General features: G+C 45.9%; 1 protein-coding gene across 2 annotated transcripts in view; it reads right to left on the bottom strand.

The window, feature by feature from the left end:
* CREB3L2 (cAMP responsive element binding protein 3 like 2) overlaps nt 1-20,848 on the bottom strand; it is a 109,570-nt gene that overhangs the window by 6,927 nt on the left and 81,795 nt on the right. For both annotated transcript variants that reach the window (XM_028106362.2, XM_028106361.2), the window contains exons 5-11: nt 18,710-18,894; nt 16,755-16,901; nt 15,625-15,683; nt 14,275-14,343; nt 2,135-2,234; nt 1,743-1,866; nt 155-371 (exon numbers count right to left, since the gene is read on the bottom strand). In XM_028106362.2, the coding sequence (XP_027962163.1) occupies nt 155-371; nt 1,743-1,866; nt 2,135-2,234; nt 14,275-14,343; nt 15,625-15,683; nt 16,755-16,901; nt 18,710-18,894 (901 nt within the window). The remainder of the gene's footprint in view (nt 1-154; nt 372-1,742; nt 1,867-2,134; nt 2,235-14,274; nt 14,344-15,624; nt 15,684-16,754; nt 16,902-18,709; nt 18,895-20,848) is intronic.

Raw genomic sequence — 20,848 nt, forward strand, 5'->3', positions numbered from 1 at the left:
TCTCCAGAGTCCCAGGGTCCCAGAAATAGATCCTGAAAGAGCCCAGGGGCTGGACTGGGCCTATGGGAAAGTCTACACCCCACATTCCAGGTTGCTGACTCACAACCCATCATCAGTGCATTAGGGGAGTTGCATCTGTGGGTACTTGACTCACAAGTGCTGCTGTAGCTCCAACAGCACTGATTTCTCCAGGCTGGTCTCATTGGAGATAATGAAATGGGGAAGATCCACATCAGGCCTGGTCTCCAACCCTGATGCCCTGAGCAGAGAGGACCCTCTGTCCCAGTGCCCAAGCTCCCCAGCCGAGGCTGGGCTGGATGGCTCCTCCAGGGGAGAATGTTCTTCGTAGATCAGCAGATTCCTGGATCTCACTGAGGACAGAGCAAAGTAACAGGTGTTAGGGAAAAACCATAGGGTTTATCCCATCCCCTCACTCAACGCCCAGGGCCGGGAGCAGATGAGAATTTGTGGGTTCTTTTGCCCAGAACTGAGGGTGCCAGCTGGAGTTGGCTTTCCATAAAGGCTTCAGGGTTTCAGAGTTGTGTGCACTGAAAAATTATACCAATTATACAGTGCTGGAAGAACAATAGAAAAGCAAATAAACATGAAACAAACTGCCACTCCCACTGCTTTGAAACTAAAACTCCCCTCCTTGCCCACCCAAAACCATCTGGGGGAAACAATTCATGAAGAATGGGAGTAAAATGCTTAGAGATGTCCAGACCAGCTAAAATAAGAAACATTTCCAATGAGTTGGTCTTGCATGGAGAGAAGGTACAAGGGCAGAAAATGGCATTTTCATTTAGAAACCAGAGAGAAGCCACAAAGCCAAAGCCATAAATCAAATGAGAGAGACAGTTTCTTTGTTTGATAGGATAGTTGCAGAGCTAGATAGCTCTGCAGCAATTTTCTACAACATAGAAACTCTGCTCTCGTTGGCTTCCATTTAAATTTACAGATCTATTCCCTTATGGGGAAAAAAAAGAATTTCCCAAGAGATCACTGAAATTATGTGGTTGAAATGTTAGCATTTCTGTCATAAACCTGGCAGAGATATAACCACCTGGTGAAGACCAGAGACCTTTCAGATCTGCAAAACTGTGCCTACCCCAAATCTGGTACCCCCAACTTCACACTTGTTCTTATTAGTGTATATGTGTATTCATGTATATATTATGATCCCCAAAGGCCACTTCATTATTTCCTACATACCTAAAAGGGACCATTGATCTAGGTGAGGTTATCACACCTCTAACACTTGAGTCTCTAAATTCTCTAGATCTTGGTCATAATGTTTTGTAAGACAGATTCACTTCACGAATTCTTACTATGGTAACATATAATTCCACTAAGTAGAAAATGTCATGGAAAGCTTAATGCCCCCCTCCATTTACTCCCCCCCACCACCAAATCCACATCCCTCCCCCTTATCAGAGCTCAAAAAGGAGACCTCAGATTTTGCCAGGGAACATAGTTTAGAGCAAGAGTTTGGAAACTGTACTCTTCTCTAGAGAATTCCCAGTGGTGCCTCAGGCCAGTGGGTGAGGGGTACAAGAAGGGGCCCAGACGCCTAGGAACCAGACGCCCCCCGTGTCCTTCCCTCCCTTCAATAGAGAAGCTACACTTTTACCACTTTTTAAAGATAAGACTTTCTCAGAAGCCTTCCTTCAGAAAGTTGAGCTTTCAGAAAGCTCCAGAGAACTGAAACAAGATGCTTTATAAGTTGCCGAGTGCCATCTTACCGACAGAGGCTGTATACGGCTCCTGCACAGAATGCTGGCTGGGCAGAGCCATCTTGGTGGCAGAAGGATAGGGCCCGTAGCCCTGAAAGCTGCCAAATGCAACAGCAAAGCATAGCACAACCACCTGCAGGGGGAGGAGAGAGCACAGGGAGCTGTCAGTTCCACGATCTGCAGAGCAAACCTCTAGCCCTACAACACCCAGACTCCCCTTCATCAGGCCAGACTGCATCAACAGGTCAACCCCTGTAACATCAGAGCAAAGGAACTGCCTCAGAGTGAGCTTCATCGCTCCTCCAACCCCACTTGGACGTGGCAAGTTGGGGAGAGACTGGAGACTCGGGAGCAGGGGGGGCAGCAGGGCACTTGCGGCGCTGTCCCTTTGGGAAACTCACCATGAGGCACGTGCCAGTCTGCGTGCCCGCCAACTTGCAGGTGCGTGAAACCTTGCCCATCACCAAAGTCTGAAGCTTCTGCAGTTGCTGCAGGAGAGTTCTGCAAACACAGCAAATCAGAGCCATGAGGAAAGTCTGAATCAGAAGAGAGTGCTTTCAGATGATGTCTGCCCCCGTGTCCCGGGGAAGCTGCTGTAGGTTCGTGTCTGAATTTGAACACACAGAGCCTAGGGAAAGTCTTGTTTGGAGGGAGATATGGACACCAGTGCCTTTGAGCACCAGTGGTGCAGAGCTCCCCAGAATTTGGAATGAGTCCCCCCACTTTAACAGCCTGTCCAGTCCTGTGCTGTTCTGAGTAAGAGGTGAATGCCCCAAATTATCCCTCACATGCTGGGACTCATCTGTCAGCCACTGAGACAAAACAAACAAACAAAAAACAAAAAGAACAATTCGATGGGCAGGTGATGGTGGTACAAGAACTCATTTACCTACGTACGAGAAGGGAAACGCTGAAGAAGATGTAACAAAGGAGAAAAGCAGAGAACTGAAGCAGTGGCCAGAGGTGGTGGCTTTTATTGGAAACGGTGGAAGTATCCGTGAGCCACAGTCACTCAGACAGCAAACTTGAGGAGAAAGAGAGGAAGAACAAGAACGGCAGGGGAGGCAAACAGCCAGGGGCACCTCACACCCGTGGTCTTTGTGGGCTCACGGCATCTCTACAATCAGAAATGAAGCCAAAATATGACAGAGCAAAGAAGTCTGCTCAACTGGACGCATGCTCAGAGCCAGGGATCTCGGAAACCATCCTCCCTTACAGACTCTGATCTTTCTCCAGGAAGAGACAGGGAGCAGGAGCAAAAAAGAGTTGTTCTCTCCCTAAAATTGGACAACTGTGCATACCCTTAAAAGGGAAGGGTTTGGGATGAGAATCCTATATTCTGGTCTGTGTGACATCAGGTCACAGAAAGAGCAGATGGTGACATTCTTTGCAAATTCTGAACACTGCAAGCCGCAGAAAAGGATCTTACAACACAGCCTCCTGAATCAGAGCCTCTGGGATAAATCCGTGTGAGCAGCCTAGAGCTGAAGCTCCTCTTTGTCTCACTCCTTTCCCCAAGCCCCATGCACATGGCAAAGTGGAACGATTTTATAAGCAGATGCTTTTTCTTGAGTCTTAGAAATTTTCAAAAAATTCATGCTGTGATGTCACATCAGAAAGCCAGACAAGCTCATTGGGAAACATCAGCAAATCACTCATTTGCATTATTCTGGGCTCTCCCAGAGAACCTGCCTCTAGACACAATCTACCTCCTGAAGAGCTTTCAAGTACTACAAGGACTAGCTAGTCTTTCCAGAGTTTGCAACTTCCACCCTGACAAGTGCCAATGACACGAGTTCTCCTGGGGGTTAAGCCAAGCAGGGACAGGTTGGCCATAGGATGACACTGCTGTCAGCAGCTAGCTGGCTAAGAGTGGGGACAGAATTGGGGCAGCCCACAGCACTTGGGGCAGAAGCCTTCTGAACTAAAAAAACAAAACAAACAAACAAAAAAACCCCCCAAAAACCAAAACAACAACAAAACAACAAAACCAATACTGTATGGTCCTGGTGAACTTATGCAAAACAAAATCATTCACCCCATTAATCAATATCATTAATTTAAATTCTATTAATATGGAGCTCTTTTTAGTACCTTGTTGTACATTTTTTTGTTCATTGTTATCTAGAAGTATAATCACAGTTGTTTGGACCTGGTTTCTGTATATTCAGGCAACATATTCTTTAAAAGTGTTCTGTATGTTGCTCAAGGCTGAGAAATACTGATAGTATGATTATTTTAAATTCCTCTTGCAGAGAGCCTGTCATCTCTGACAATATGGATGATGAACCTGGAGGGCATTACACTAAGTGAAATAAGCCAAATAGAGAAAGAAAAACACCATATGGTATCACTTATATATGGAACCTTAAAAAAAATTATTATTTTTTTAAGTTGAATTCAAGAGTAGAAAAGTAGTTGCCCAGGGCTGGGGTTTGGGAGAAATAGGGAGAGGCCGGTAAAAGAATACAAACTTTTAGCCATAAGATGAATAAGGTCGCAGGATCTAATGTACAACATAGTAACTCTACTCTGTCACGCTGTATGGGATGATTGAAATTTGCTAAGAGAGTTGAACTAAAATGCACTCACTAGAAAATTAAAAACAAAAAAAAGTAAACATGTGAGGTGATGGATGCATTAATTAATGTGAGGAATACTTTCACAATGTATGCATATATCAAATCATGTACGCTTTAAATATCTAACAATTTTGTCAATTATACCTCAATTCTGAGAAAAAAGGGGAAAAAAGAGATCATATAATTCAGCAAGTTTTTTCCCCAGCTCTTTTGAAGAGCACTCCATTCTCAGCTACTAGCATAGCTGTCTTTCCAAAACCGGGCGCTAAGTGACCTAATGCACACCCACTTCCTGGGTGAGCATTCATTCTCACAGTGCTAATATGTGGCTGGCAGTAGCTTACATTTTACTGACCACCATCTGTGGTGCTGGCCCCAAAGCCTTCACTGGGTTCTCTCTGCTGTATTTTGGGATTTCTAGAACAGATACAGGTGAGCCCACAGATAAGACCTGTACCTGACCATAGGGCACAAACCCTTTTCTCTCATATTCTGGCCTCCTTCTGTGGTACTGATTGTTTTTGTTGCCTGCTAGACTATGGAAAGGGGCCTCCCAGTTTCCTTGCTTGCTGCTGAGGAACCATGTCTTGAAGCAATGGCTACCCCTTTGGCAGGGGGGTGGGTGGGAGGGCACCTCAACTCCCACAGGGCACCCCTGCTGCCTGAGCTGGCAGTCTGAGGTGCTCAAGTTCAGCTGTGCTCTGTGGAGCTTTCCAGATGTTACCAAAGCCATTTCCCCTTGCTCCAAAGTCCTAAGGTGATTTTAAAGTGAAACCCAATTCCCTATTTTACCAACCAACCTTATTCACCCACGACCATCCCACACTTCCTTCCTGCCTGTTCCCTGCTCCTTGCTCCATCTTTAGAGTGTGAAACACCAAGAAAACCAAATCCACAAATTACTTGGAATCACGCCTCCCTTCAAATTTATGGTTGAGAAAACTAGCCCTGGTACCACCTGCCCTAGGCTGAAGAGTCTCCCAGGAGGCTCCATTGTGCTCCCTGAAAGCGGACCTCTAACAGACCAGACACACCTAAACACCAGCAGCAGGATGTCTTAGCCTCAAGTTGGGACCCCTAACTATGGAGGCAAAGTATTACAATTTGGAAGAAGGGCCATTTAAGTAGGGCTGGGTGAGCAGGAAGGCTTGACATTTTCCAGTTGTATGGCAGTTTCCATGGCATTCAGCAGCACATCTTCTCCAAACTCAAGATAATTATATTCTGAATCCACTGCAAATGTAAATAGTTGTTTAATGGTCCCTGATTTCTAACAGTTTATAATCCCACTCTTTGAGATAAGCAAACATGTAGTTTTAAAATAGATTTTTTTTTAGCTTGAAATGTTGGTGGAAAGCAACAGTGATTGATCATGTGTTATTTGCTGCTTCTCCTCCTCAGATCAGTGAAGGTGAACTGAGCTGATGGTGCAAATGATGACATTCTGAAGTCCATCCATCAGCAACTCTGAGTGATTTCACCCAGGGGAAGTGATTGAGCTCATCCAACCCCAAATCTAAACAGATTTCTACGATCCAGTCAAGTCTGGGAAATTCATATATATTCATTCATGCAAAGAAACATTCATTTTTGTCATAAGGAAAGGAAATTAACAGTGACTGAGCACCCACTGATTGAGTTCTAGGAACTCCATATACTAAGGTACCAAACAACTGTCATAAGTTGAAGACCTCATCTGTAAACTAAAACCTGATTCTGTAGTTCATGGACTTTCCAATGCATGACAACATGGTACCCTCATTGATAACCTAATAAAATCAATAACCTAAATACCTCTTAGTTAGGTAGATTTTTCTTAAACCTAGGGACATTAACATCATATCAACAACAGCCCAATGAAGAGATACATCCACCATTAGATAAGACAAGGTTACTATGGGGGGTGCCTGGGTGGCTCAGTTGGTTAAGAGTCTGATCCTTGATTTCAGTTCAGGTCATGATCTCAGGGTCATGAGATTGAGCCCCACATCGGGCTCCACGCTGGGCATGAAGCCTGCTAAAGATTCTCTCTCTCTGCCTCTCCCTCTGCCCCTCCCCCCATACACTCACTCTGGAGCTCTCTCTAAAAGAAAAAAAAAGAAAAGGTTACTCTCAACAGGGGCCTAGCCACAGATGGCAGAGCCACAATAAAAATCAGTCCAATGGCAATGAGGTCCATACTAACAAAGTCTCTGTGACAATGATACAAATAAAACAAGGGCACATGAACATCTCCTGGCACATCTCCGGCCATACCAAAGATACAGTGTCAAGTGAGAGGTAAAAGAATCAAGGGTGCTCCTTGCCCTATGTCAGGTGTCTGGAAGTCAAACCTGGGCTTTGTTCAGGAAAATGGAAACTACAAGACCTGTCCCTCTGTGAGACACTGGAGGAGTAGATGAGATGGCTTTAGGATTGGTGTATCTGCACCGGAACAGGGGATTGGCTGAGTTTAGATCTTGGTACCACTGCTGCATACCTTTGATAAAGTTATCTGGGTCCTAAGTTTAGGTGGCTAATCAAAGTGAATTCCTGTGACCTCATCAGCTAACAAAAGAATGAGAGAATCCCCCCTCCCGGAGTACTCTGGGTTTCTTAAAGCAAAGACACCTTTCAAGAGTACTTGCTGTCCCTTTCCACTGATGACTGATGAAGCCAGCCCTTTACAGGGAAGCCTGGGGCCTCCTAACTGAAACAGTGGTCTGAGATGGTGTGGGATTCTCCCCGATGCCACTGGGACAGATGCCACGGCCCGCAGCACTGGGAGGGTGGATAACAGCTCTTACCCTGCTTGCACGAAGGGCTGGCTGAAGGAAAGGCAGCCATCAGATGAAACGGAAGAATCATTTTAAAGCCAAAGCTATAAAAAGCCACCCATAGGACAGACTCAACAGTGCATTCAAAGCCCAGGATAAACTTTTCCTTTATTACTGCGTTTTAAATCATCAGTGACCATGGCTAATTATGGCTTAATGAATTCTTGGGCTTCCGGGAGCAAGGTCTCAATTTAGAGAAAGGAGTACTCGTAGCAAACATTTATCTGGGCCAAGAGATTTTTCACAACTTGTTAAACTGGAGTATCCAGCTCTTGACTGGAAATGTGGATTTTGTCCTGTGGTGAGATGTACAGATAAACTTAGTGGCTGTCCTCACACAGGTCCTTGCAAAAGAGTAGTCAAAGGCGGTGGCAGCCTTGCCCAGCATAAAGCATCACCCTGTATCGCGGGAGGCAGATCAAGGGACATTCGGCAAAACACTGAAAAGCAGCCAGGAGGGCGAGACCTACTCTTAAAACAACTGGGAAATATATCACCAGCCTCATGGTTTTCTTTGTCTTTCATTTAGTTTTGTATTCTACTGTTTCCTTTATGTATTTATTTTTAAAGATTTTATTTATTTTTTGACAGAGAGAGACACAGCAAGAGAGGGAACACAAGCAGGGGGAGTGGGAGAGGGAGAAGCAGGCTTCCCGCCGAGCAGGGAGCTTGACGTGGGGCTCGATCCCAGGACCCTGGGATCATGACCTGAGCCGAAGGCAGACACTTAACGACTGAGCCACCCAGGCGCCCCTGTTTCCTTTATTTCTGAGAGACAGAGAGGGAGAGGGAGAGAGAGAGAGAGGAAATGGTCATATAGTTATTGCATGTTATACGTGGAACATCAGGTACCTGATTTCCCATTGGAGTAACAAATCAGAACCCAAGAAAAATAATAAACTGGGGGTTCCCAATTACTTGCTGTACCAGAAGCTCCAAACCAGGACCTCTTGATAGATGTACTTTCCAACAAATCTTGTCACACACCTTACTGAGAAATGGAAGTAGCTGGGCTACATTGTGTGTGTGTGTGCACACGAGTGTGTGTATAGAAACCACTCTCTGGATAAGTCAGCCACCTACAGAGATGCAGAACCTTTTTTCACCTTCTCACGGAACTATCAGAGTAGTATTTTCCAACTTCCCAATCATGATCCATTAGTGGGTTGTGCAAACACTTGGGTTGTCAGTGGTGAATTTTTTAATGAAACAATCAACTGGAACACACGGTTATCAGAGGATATCATGCATGGTAAATACGCATTCAGTTGTGAAGCACTCATACTAGTTACGCACGTGGTGTATACGTCCCTGTGGGTTGTCTGGGTCACTACATAAAATACAAAATGATTATAATCAAAAAGCTTAGCTAGTGCACACATGCAAAATAATTATATATAGGTGCATATCAGGTGGCTTCATGATGGAAGGGCCAAGCATCCGTGTCCTTCTGAAGAAGAAAATCCCACACGAATCCCTCCCCAACCCCACGCCCAGTCTGGTCTTTTAGAGATATTGTCTCTAAATTTCTGAGGGTTAGGAGGAGGGTGTCCAAAAGCTAAACCACCTACTTCAGAGTCCTAGGGTAGATTTGGAGAGGTGCTGGGATACACACCTTTGTGTAGATTTGGAGAGGTGCTGGGAACACAATTTAAAGTTCCACAGGCTGCATCATAAGATGTAAGGAGACTCGAGAACCATCTCCCAAGACTTTTAAATACTGAAGCGTGACATATGAAAATAAATGACAGTCACAGGGTGCTAAAACCCTAAACTTTGAATAATATTTATTTATGATCTTTTACTTAAGCTTTGAGGGCTGTTTATGGGGCTTTGGCCTAAATGCAGGGGGGAAAAAAAACAAGGATGCATTTTCTCCTTCCTCTTTCTGTGTAATTGCTGTATCACAAAGGGTTTGTTTTGCAGGGACCAGAGGATACTTCTGAAATATTCTATTACCAGGACCAGGAACAAGAGAGCTCTAGAATGTTTTCTGGGGCTGTGGAATGGCTGACTTAACCACAAAATTATACTGAAATGCCCTTCCAGTCTCTCTGGGGAACTCTGTCTGGTCTCCAAAGATCCATTGGAGTTTGAAATATTTTCACCTGAAAAGAAAGCTTATACTCCTCACACAACCAGAAGTAACAGAAAATGGAGAAATGAAAGCGAATGGAAGCAAGATCAAGGTCTGCAGAGGGCTAAGTTGCGTCATTCACTAGTACTCCAGTGGCCTCTCCGGGTACAGCAGTAGGTGGGATCAGCAGGGACGGTCAATCTACAGAGAACAGGGCAACCCAGGGAAGAGGGTAATAGTGTGTAGTGCAAACGGGCACAGCCATAGGGGCCAAGTAAACACATGAGGAGAGGCGGGACACAGTGAAATCCCAGCGCACTTAGCTGGAAAGACCTGTACCAGGAACTGTGTGTAGATTCCAAGAACAAGACAAGTGGAGTTAGAGAGGATTATAGCTGAGAGGACCTGATACACCATGCAGGAGTTCAGGCACACAGCAGCCAAGGTTCAAACTCCTGACACACCCCCATCAGCTTTGGGGGTGCCCCCCTGGTGGCTTGGTCTATCCTTCCAAGAAGAGACTTGGGGTAGAGATCCACACAAGCCCTGGAGATGGGCCAAGGCCCTTGGGGCAGGGAATTCCAGAATCCCAGGTACCAGGGTAGGGTCTGAAGGGGTAGAGTGAGAGCTCCACATGTAAACATCGCCTTGGACCTGCTGACTACTCTTTCCGTAGAAAGACGTGTGGCTAGAGGTGAGCCACAGTGGGGTCCTCGAAAACACAAGTCCAAAGCAAGGCCCTCCTATTCAGGTTGAAGTTAGCCTCGGGCTGGGGAAAGGCAGTGGTCCTTGAAAGAGAAAGGGGCACAGCAGAAGAAAAATCAAGGTATGCACCAATTTAAAACTGAAAGTGGCTGAGGTCTAGTCCCTGTTCTACCTCTAGATGTTTGGATGACCTGAACCCCACTGCACCTCAGTTTCCTCTTCTATAAAATGAAGTGAGTAGAAGTCAAATCAGGCGGTCTCTGCTAACATACACGTCTAAGCTCCCACACACAGCTCCACACATCAGGGCGGGAGGAGAGGACCTGTGGCTCACAGCCCTACAGAGGCAACAGAGCAAAATACGAAACGAGAGGAGCCACATGAAACACCAACACCTAAAACTGCTGGGCTGAGCGGTGTGTGTCACCTGCGCAGGATTTCTCTGGAATGGGACGAGGGTAGGGCTGTCGAGAGAGCCTGCAGCTTAGAGGGGTGAGTAATGAGCATGGGAAAGCGTGATCGTCCAGCTGTAGCACGCGCGCGTGCACACGCGTGCACACACACACACACACACACACACACACACACACACACGGGCCTCACCTGGACTTTGTAAGTGAAAATGTATTTCCTGATTGAGCCCAGGAAGACAGGCCCCCTGGGAAACTGTCTCTCTCTCATCCCATACATTTCCTGATGGCACGCAATTAGGGGATCACCTTAGCAGAGCAAGTGTGAAGGTGCTTTCACACTGCTTGGCTCTGCTCCGAGAGGCTCCCGGGTAAGGTTGCAGAAGTGTTAAGAGCATTTCTTCATTTTCTTTCCTGTCCTCATCCCCCTCTAGCTTCCTGAGTGCAAAAAAAAAGGGGGTCTTTACACCCAGAAACCAACAATACGCTATGCTAGGTGGTGGCTGCTAAGTCAGGACTGACTCAGAATTAGAGTGCTCATTTTCATCTAGAGAGACAGAAAAGTCCCTCGTGGGATGTAACACAGAAGTGGTAAAATGTAAAAATAGTCTTCCTTTAATTTGGTCAGCGAGGAAATATCCCCTCACTTTTCCCACCATGTCATGGTGCCCAAGGTCTCCCACCCCACTCTAGTGACACAGGATCTTGTTCATGACCAGCTATTTTATGTCTGTCCAGCTACCGCCGAAGGACAATAACCCAAGAAGCATGGCCAGGAACACAAACACAGGTGTGTGTTCATTAGGCCCAGCCCTGTACTTAGTTCAAACACCGCATCACTGACGCAGTGTTATGCGAGCAGAGGGACCCAAAGTCTCCCCTGCCACATGCCCAAACCACCAACTCCTCATGACAGGTGTAGGGTGGGAGATTGCCAGGGTTACACAGCAGTCATGGCAGTTGGTGCCATGTCCTCTGAGCAAGGGGAGGCTCTCGAGGAGGGGAAGACGCCAGAGGGAATGCAGACCCACCTTCCCTGTCCCAACAACAACAGCACTGTTTGCATTTCTTGACCTCTCCGCCTAAAACACATTAAAAATTACTTAGAAACTGTAACACCCCAGGAGTCCCCTGATAAGATTATCTGTGGGAAGACTACAGATCAGTCGCCTGTCAGCCATTACCACCACAGAAGAAGGGTTGTCTGCCCAGAGAGGTGAGTTGTGAAGGAGGAGAACACACACAGGCCAGGCAAGGAACAGAGCAGGATGCCAATAGCATGAGGTAGGTTGTTTCTTCAGTGGAGGTTCCAACAGGCTAAATGCTGGAAAAAATTTCCACACAGTCCGTGAAGAAGTAAAGAAGAAAATCATCATTGACTCCCAGGGAAGAACATGAGATACGCTGACCCCAAGCTCAATACCGTATGTTCCCATAACACATATTCTCTCATAACCAATATCATTGAAATCACTATGGCCATTATTTAAAAAGATAAGAATAGGGGCGCCTGGGTGGCTCAGTTGTTAAGCGTCTGCCTTCGGCTCAGGTCACGATCTCGGGGTCCTGGGATCGAGCCCCACATCGGGCTCCCTGCTCCGCAGGAAACCTGCTTCTCCCTCTCCCACGCCCCCTGCTTGTGTTCCCTCTCTCGCTGTGTCTCTCTCTGCCAAATAAATAAATAAATAAATAAATCTTAAAAAAAAAAAAGATGAAAATAATTGGCAAAACACGTTGTTACACAGGATCAGATGTACCTTATGTCAGTGTTCCTCACGTGATAGCTCTTTATCAGATTCTGATAGAAATAAGGATTCTGTAGAAATACACTGATATGAAAATATGTCCAGTGCATTCTTTTAAACGGAAAAAGTTCTTAACAAAAGAGGATGTGTATATATATATATATAAATACATATGTATAAAATATTACAAAATATGAACATCTCTGAGTGAAAATATTGCAATTTTTTTAACTGCAGTTTCTGATTTTTTCTGCAATGAGGAATATATTACATGTGTGGGTTTTTTTTTTTAAGTTTAAAAAATATGGGGGAGCCTGGGTGGCTCAGTTGGTTAAGCGTCTGCCTTTGGCTCAAGTGGTGATCTCAGGGTCCTGGGATCAAGTCCCTGCTCAGGGGGAGTCTGCTTCTCCCGCTCCTTCTTTTTTAAAAAATATGATACAGCACGGTCAGCCTGGAGAGGGGAGGAGAGGCCTTTCCCAGGAGAGGCGGGGAAGCAGAGCACTTTTAATCACAAGCAGCCAGTTCCCCCAAGCACAGTCCGTACTGCACCTCTGCTGCCCCCGTGTGATTGAGAGAAGACCTGGCACCCAGCACCCCGAGACAAGGAGGAACTGGGACCAAACTCCAAGGTTATCTTGAATAAATTCCTCTTTCCCTTTTCACCAATTCATGGTGTAGATTTGTCCCACTCCTGATCATGGGGCACAGGGCTTCTGCAATGCCAAGTGCTAGGATGGGCATTCAGGATGCTAACAAGATGGACACAGACTCTGGTCGGGGTTCAGGACCCAGAGATCCACTAGGGCAGGAGTGAAGTTGGAAGTGAGAAGGGGCAAAGCCTCGGGAGACCATTAACTACAGGGAACCAGGAAACTAGAATCCTAAAGCGGTATTGGAAACTGCCTCCTTTACCGCAGGGGATTAAGGTGAGAGCACCTCAGGCTGGTGGTGTTTACTTCTTCTGCCATCTGTCAGCGGAGCACCTGACCTGCTATTTGAGCACAGACATTCCCAGAAATGCAGAGGGAAGCCCAGTGGGGTTACTATGTCCAATGTTCCCACTGATGGTAGTTTTAACTTATGAGAAGAAAAGCCTGCTGCCTGAGCATCAAACCATGAAGATGGAAGCCAAATTTAATGTTATTATCAAATGACAGCCAAATATATTTAACCTGATCCCTTAACAACTGCAAAATTATTATTAGGCATTAATGCTAAGACTTAAAATGATTAAATAATATTTTTCTTACCTAAAAGTCTATTTTTCTGGGCTTGCATTGTTGGATCTATAACAACTAAGGGCAAGAGGATCCCCTCACTAATGAACATTTTAATTTTTAAAGCATAAGTAGGCGCTGTGCGCGCACACACACACACACACACACACACGAATTCTGGATTAAACTCCCCAACTCTTAATCCTATACCTTACCCCCCTTTTTCTTAACCATATACCTCAACCCCATATCTGCATATTACCCAGGATAATACTCAATATGTTTCTCCTATATTGAGGCTCCAGAGTCAGATTGCCTGCATTCAAATGCAGCTCTAGCATTTACTGTGTGACCTTGGGCAAATCACCTAACCATTCTGAGCCTCAGTGATCTCCTCTATATAATGGGGATATTAATAGGCTCACCTCATAGGGCTGTTGGAAGGTTAAAGGAGTTAATATCTGTGATGTACTAAAAACAATACCTGGCAAGAAAGTGCTAGAAGAGCCCGTTAACTCACTCTGTCCTATAGTTACTTTTTTAAAATGGGTTTGAAATGTCATTAATTTTTATAAGCAGTAATTTAAAAAGCAAACCTGGTCTCTTTTCTTTTCGTGAATAAACACCATTTGTTACTAAAATTGGGTGACGATGAAGAGGCCAGTCCCTCCCTGTCCACCTCTAAAGTTGAATGTCATTTTCAGAAGAATCAAACTTACCATCCTTACTCTCCTCCAAGCTTGATGCCATGTATTTTAGGAAAAGTAAAGAACGTGTGTGTGTGTGTGTTTGTGTGTGCGTGTGTGTGAGTGCGTGTGCAAGCGCACGTGTGTGGCAGGAACAGGCGGGTGGAGTATGGCCGTCCCGAGCACCTTTGCACATCTCTGCTGTCCTCCACTTTCCTCCCACTCTGGTCCTGGATCTGTCCCCCCTTTTCTCCCACCTTCCATTAGGCAGTTTGAACAGCTCCTTACTCCAGCGACACTCACCTGTTAGTGTTCTCCAGAACCTCTACCTTCTTCCGAAGCTCCAAGTTCTCAGTTGAACAAGACTCCACCCTACAGAGGAGCAAGAGAGAAGAAAATTAGTTGTATCACTTGAGCAAATGCGAAGCCAGGAGCTAGGGTGGAGGCAGGTGGGGTTTGGAGAAGGAGGACTGGGCATCAGCTACTCTAGGGAAATGAGGGAGAGAACCTGGCCAGCCTGAATTGGGGAGAAAGGTAAGAAGACAAAAGAAAAAGAGAGAGAGAGAGAGAGAGAGAGATGAGTAACACATGCCCCAGGACCAGAAAATGAATAGGGATGGTACAAAATGCAAAGTCCTTCCAGGGTGTTCCAACCTCGATTTCTTTCACCTCATCCCTATTGCTCTCAGTGCCCATCATTCATGTCCCCCATACTATGGGGGTCTGGATGCTGCTGGCTGTAGTCTTGGCCAGAAGGACTGATAGGAAGCCAAAGGGCTTGGGATAAACAATAGGGGAGGACAAAAACCCAGCACCTCAAGCCAAGGAATCCAGCTGCAGGAGCATGCAAGCCTCCAAGACCATCTTGACCCTGAAGCCTACAGAAGATAATGGAACGGAACGGGACTACTTCATGCTCAAGTACCAAGACCTAAACTAGGATGTAGAGACACGAACTTTCAGTAGGAATGTCAACAACCAGCCAGGATCCACTCCTCTCCCCAGACACGTGGGAAGATTCATTTCTGGGTTGGGGGCCTCATTTCCATCTTAAATGATACTCGTTGGCCAGCCAGAGAACTATATTCTAAGGCTAAGACAAAATTGCATTTCATTCATGTTTTTCTACTAGCCCTCCGGATATTTTGGACTATTCAGAACAAAAGGTGCCTTTGAGTGTTTTTGTGGGAAGTTGCTAGGCTGCATCATGAATTATAGTAGACGGAATGTACCACCAGTCGGCACCAGCCCGACTCACTGTACTGCGAGCGCTCCTTCTCTAGGGTGTGAGGGATTAATTAGCACTGCTCCCTTTGGCTGAAACAGTGCCTCTCCTCTGAGCAGAGTTCCAGGAACAGGAACGAATGTTACTATTTGCACTTGTTTGAAAGGAAGCCTTTGAGGACTTACTCTGGTTAGAAATGGTGTGGTACCAATGCCTGCTAAGATAGAGTGTATTTTTTACTTAAGGACATACTTATAAGGGCTCCCCTCTAAAAACCACTAGGTGGCAGGCAAAACATAGCTGATGAACCAACGGGCTTTAACGGTGGCCAGAATGAACTTCTACTTCTGGAAAACAGAAGCTTCGCTCACTCCCGTTTCCCTATGCAGACTCCCCAATAAACACACCCAGTCTCACAGAGGCCTTACTTTTTCTCCAAGCTGTCCATGTATTCTTTCTTCTTTCTCCTACTTTCCTGGGCAGAAATCTGAGAAAGAAGGGGAGGAGAAAGGATTAACTTCCTGCCATCTCCTAAGTCAGTTATGTGTACGTGGAAGAGAGGAGTCTGTTAGCACACAAATCACCAGGGTCCTGCTCATTTCTGTGGCCACTCTTCATTTAGATAACCTGCTGGCTCATCTGTGAGTCACCTCTTCTGACCTCCCTGGTTCCAACCAGCCTGTGTGGTCACTGCTAGTTCACCAAACTGGGCCCCACGTGGGAAGCATGGCAGGCCTGAGTCAGAACAGAACACGTGGGTCACAAACCATCTGTGTGGTCTTAGATAAATGATTTCAACTCTGTGGGCCTCCGTTGGCTCAACTATAACTTATACACAGAGAGGGTTGGGCTTGGTCAGACATAAGCCCCCTACTGGTTCTGCACATGGACCAAAAGTGGTAACTGAACTCTTCTTTCTTTCTCTGCCTCCTGCCTTCTGGCCTGTCTGTGCCCTAGCCATGCCCCTCGGCCTCACCAGTCCTGATTTGCAGCGTAGGGACCTAGGGCTAGGAGACTCCTGAATCCAGGTATACAACAATAGACTAGAGAATTTTTTTTTTAATCAAAAACCTAGTAAAGAAAAAAATTAAACACCCATAATGCATTTATATTTATTTATAAATTATGTACATGCCCACTAGAAGGAAATACTGTGTACATCATAAAACAGAAACTTAAAAGGCTGAGATAAAAAAAAGTAATGGGAGTTCTAATGTTTTCCTGTCAGCGCTGAATGGATCCCCTTGGGCACCAAGGAGTATGCACCCCCAGTTTGGGAGGAGTTCTAATGTTTTCCTGTCAGCGCTGAATGGATCCCCTTGGGCACCAAGGAGTATGCACCCCCAGTTTGGGACCCACTGACCCAGAGGATGGGCAGAGGGACTGGAAGAACACAGTCACCACTGAGGGGAAGGGCAAGGCTGAGCCTTGTCCCCCTACCCCCCCGGCCATGAGATGGGCCAGTGTTGGCCACTGGGAAGAGGGGGAGTGGGGGCACGCAGGCTTAATTCTGGTCATGGTCTCTGTTCATAGAACCAACTAGATTTGAAGGGCTCACCTTGTTCTTGATTTTCCTCCGAATTTTCTTCAGAGCCTTCTCCTCTGATTTTGTTAGAGGCAATTTGGTGGGGATGGGATAGCCCTCGGCGATCAGGGTCCTCTTCTCCTCTTCTGTCAGGACCAGTGGGCCTGATCCTTGAAGTTTCTGTGCAGATCAAGGGGCAGAAAAAGGGTCAAAGCAGAACAACTGGGCATATTCAAGAAACTTGGCAATGTCTGAGAGAAAAGGATGCTCGTCTGCTTCTGGTGAGAGATGAGTAGTTTGAAGGGGAAACAAAGACAGAGAACACACTCTCATGTGAAGGTTACAACCCAAGGATTATCATTCAAGGGAAAGGGTGAAGAAACCTCCACCCATCAGTTCCCAGAAGGTACCCCACTGGCTAAAACATCAAAAGTAACATTACAGGATTCATTTCCCACATCTCTTGAGATTTCATGGCCTTGGAGTGATGGCGGATTCACTTGGAGCTCTGTTGATGAAAGAGTTTCCTTGTTCTATGAAAACACAATTTTGCAAGATGCTCTCCACACACCAGGGGTCACTTCTTGTCCCCCACTGACAGCTAAGGGGCCTGGGCTCCCAGAAATACACCTACAGGCACATCCAATGGAAGTCTCTGGCTTGCAACAGTCCCAGATGGTCCATCATCAGTGAAGAAGAGGACTGTAGCTCATCTCATTCAGGCCGTAATAGAATGATGTGTTTAATACATAGTCAAAGAAGCTGAGCGCTGACTACATTTGAGCCCCACAGTAAATGTCACGGAACACTCAAAACAAACTGCATCTCTCGAGTCATAGCTTGTGATCAAGATTGAGACTGAATTAATACACATGAAAGGCTGAGGGCAATTAAATGCTACACTGTAATATCAACTCAAGGTGCATTCACAATCTGGGGAAAGAGACACATGAGTGTGTGTGATAAGGAAAGGCTTAGGGTAGGAGAGGACACTTGCATTGGGCCTTTTGAAAGGAAGGGGATGATTCCCATAGAGAGGAGGGCATTCCAAGCCAAAGGCCGTATTCTGAAAAGCACTTGAAGATGCTACTCTGTCTAGAATGGATAAGTTCTTGAAATAGGGAAGGGTCAAGGCGCCTAGTACTGAGTAGAGGTATTCAGATTTGATACCTAGAGCTAATTGAGAAACACAAAGAACACACTATGGGGATGTGACATTGGGAGGATTTCCTAACATGGCCACAGATCCAGAACTCTGGGACACACTGACTTTAAATCGTCAAAATTATATTAATTGACAGATGGTTCTTATAGAATTTTTAAATATCTCATTCAAATTTTCTCTATGTGATATAAATTCAGTAAGGTTGATAATAATTTTATGATTTTTCAAATTTCACAGAAATCAATGAACTCTTCAGAACAGTAAAATGTTAATTATCTGTCCCTATTTTTATTTGGAAAAAGGTGCCCTTAAGGATGACTCATGCTCTAACTTGAGTTTCTGCATTGGGAGTCGTACCACAGGAAAAAAGGGTTAAACTATATTCTTGAGCTTTCAAAAACAAAACAGTTAATCTCAAAGTTTTGAGTTCATCAAAGATTGTTTATTTGAAAAACAAGTTATTTCCTATTTTAGGCCATAGGATCATCTAAACTGATGGTAAGTATTTGGGGCATGATTTTGAGGAGGAAGGCAACACAACATTTTTACCCCTCATGTTTCTGGCTGTGTAAAATAAAACATACAAGTAGTAACTGGAATGTGCACAGGAAAAGGAAGAAGACTGTGTTAAACCTGGTGAGGTTATAGGCAGGTCTTAAAATAATGTTCTTTAAGATGGCTAGCACCCTGTTTTAGCAATTAAACCTAAGACCTCCTTACAAGAACAAAAGTCAAGTGGCCTTGAAGGGCACCCACTCCTAGTGAAGCTCCAAGTAACCCAAGGGAAAGGGTTCAAGCCCCGAGCTGCCCTCAGAATACTCACGTGAGGCGCTGTGAGGAGAGGAGAGCTGGACAGGGCCGAGGGGGCCCGGGCCACGGCTCTGGCGGGGCTGTGGGTCTGAGGCAGGCCAAAGGGGTGCAGGCGCGGGTTGGGGCTCAGGCTGCCCTCTGAGTCACTGCTGTGGCTGCTGGGAGGGGTGGGAGGTAAGTGCAAGTGTTCCACGGAGGCTGAGGGAAAGAAAGCGGATTTCATCCATCAGACAGCAACGAAGCGGGACTCAGGGGCAGTTAAACAGCTGGACGTCCACACGGCTGAACTCAGGTCAGCCGAACAAAGGGATGAAGATTCTGCATGTGCTGATTTGGAAAGATCTCCGACAGATATTGTTGGGGGAGGGGGGCATCAAGGTACAGAACCGTGTATAAAGCAGCCCTCCTCTTGTAGGAAAGAGGAGCGGAGGTGAATACAGACTCATATTTGCTTGTCTCTGCATAAAGAAATACTGGGAAATATATAAGAAATTAATAAAATTGGGCTGCCTGGGTGCCTCAGTCATTGGGCGTCTGCCTTCGGCTCAGGTCGTGATCCCGGGGCCCTGGGATCGAGCCCCACACCGGGCTCCCTGCTCAGTGGGAACCTGCTTCTCCCTCTCCCACTCCCCCGCTTGTGTTCCCTCTCTCGCTGTGTCTCCGTCTGTCAGATAAAAAAATGAAAAATAAATGAATAAGTAAATAAATAAATAAAATCTTTAAAAAAAGAAAAAGATAAAACAAATTAATAAAATTATGACCTCTTGGGGGCGGGGGAAATTAGGGTAGACTGTGGTAGTGCCGGCATAACTTCTCATTGTATTCACTTCATATCATTTATATTGTTTGACTTGTAAACCATGTTAATGGATTAGGTACTTTAAAAAAAAAAATTGCAAAACTTGGGGCCCAAGAGCAATTCCAATGGCTACTTTGAGAAAAGCTCATTTGTTTCTGAAGGAATGTGCATGGTAGGGCCTGTAGGCAAGACACCAGACATTCTTCCTTCAGAAAATTCTAAATCCATCTGTAGATAGGTAGGCAGACACTAGAAAAGAAGTGTGTGTGTGTGTGTGTGTGTGTGTGTGTGTGTGTGTGTGTGTGTGTGTGTGTGTGTGTGTGTACATGTGCGCGTGGGCTTTGCTGCTCCCTAGTCCCCTGGCCTCCCCTCAGGGAGTCACAGACACGCCGTCTGCTGGAAGCAGGGAGCCACAGTCGGTGTTACCAATCACACATCCCCAGGGCAGCAGGGATGGGCTCCAGTAGGGAGAATCCACTCTGAGCTCAACCTTTTTGACAAAAGAGCTCTCCATTTTCTGGCCTCCTTTCTATTCCCGCTAAGCCGAAATGCCTTGAGCGCCAGCCACTGTTACTGAGCCAACGGGCATAACCTTGGGTGAGCCTTTCACCCCACACCCCCAAGGGGCACCCAAGACAACTGAGCCCTTTAGCACAGAAGCTGCAGCTTGGCCGGAGGAGTGCTTGGGGCCACAGAAAGGCTTCGACCTCTTCTTTTCTCCTGTAACCAGAGACTGCCTGAGGTGGGAAGCGTCTTCTGAGGCATAACTGACCTAGCAGATCCCACCCAGAGCTGCCTTTGCAGGTGACAAGCAATGACCAGGTGGCTCTCTCTCTTGAAATACCTGAATATCCGAGGTAACAAGTAATGTGCCTTCCAGCCACCCTCCCTGCTATTCACACCACACAGCTCTTTCTTCTCTTACTCTCTTCCTCTTTTTCTACCATAGTACCTTTCACTAGATGCTTCCCTTTTTCTCTGACAAAGTCTTGCCAAAGAGCTCCCTGGGTTTTTTAGAGTCTGTGGGTACTCCACAAGCTAACGAATATTCTAAAATAATCCTTGTATCTCTAGTGCCAACATCTCTGCCAACAGTTCCGGGGGCCTCAAATATGTGCCCCCCTAGAACGGAGTCCTGAGAGTGTTAACCAAGTAGCAAAGTAGCAAAGTCTCTCCATGAGCTCCCCTTGGTGGAACATTCCTAACCCCTTCTGGTTCGGCACTGCCAATTTGAATACACTTTTGCTCAAATAAACTCCTAAAAATCTTAATATGCCTCAGTTTATCTTTTAACAATGGTGGGAAAAAAACAAAACAAAACAACCAAACCCAAGAGCAAAACCTATTAGGGGC

This window comes from Eumetopias jubatus, unplaced genomic scaffold (assembly GCF_037043125.1).
Source record: "Eumetopias jubatus isolate StellerSeaLion01/CBP00866 unplaced genomic scaffold, mEumJub1_p1.0 scaffold_14, whole genome shotgun sequence".
Lineage (NCBI taxonomy): Eukaryota > Metazoa > Chordata > Mammalia > Carnivora > Otariidae > Eumetopias > Eumetopias jubatus.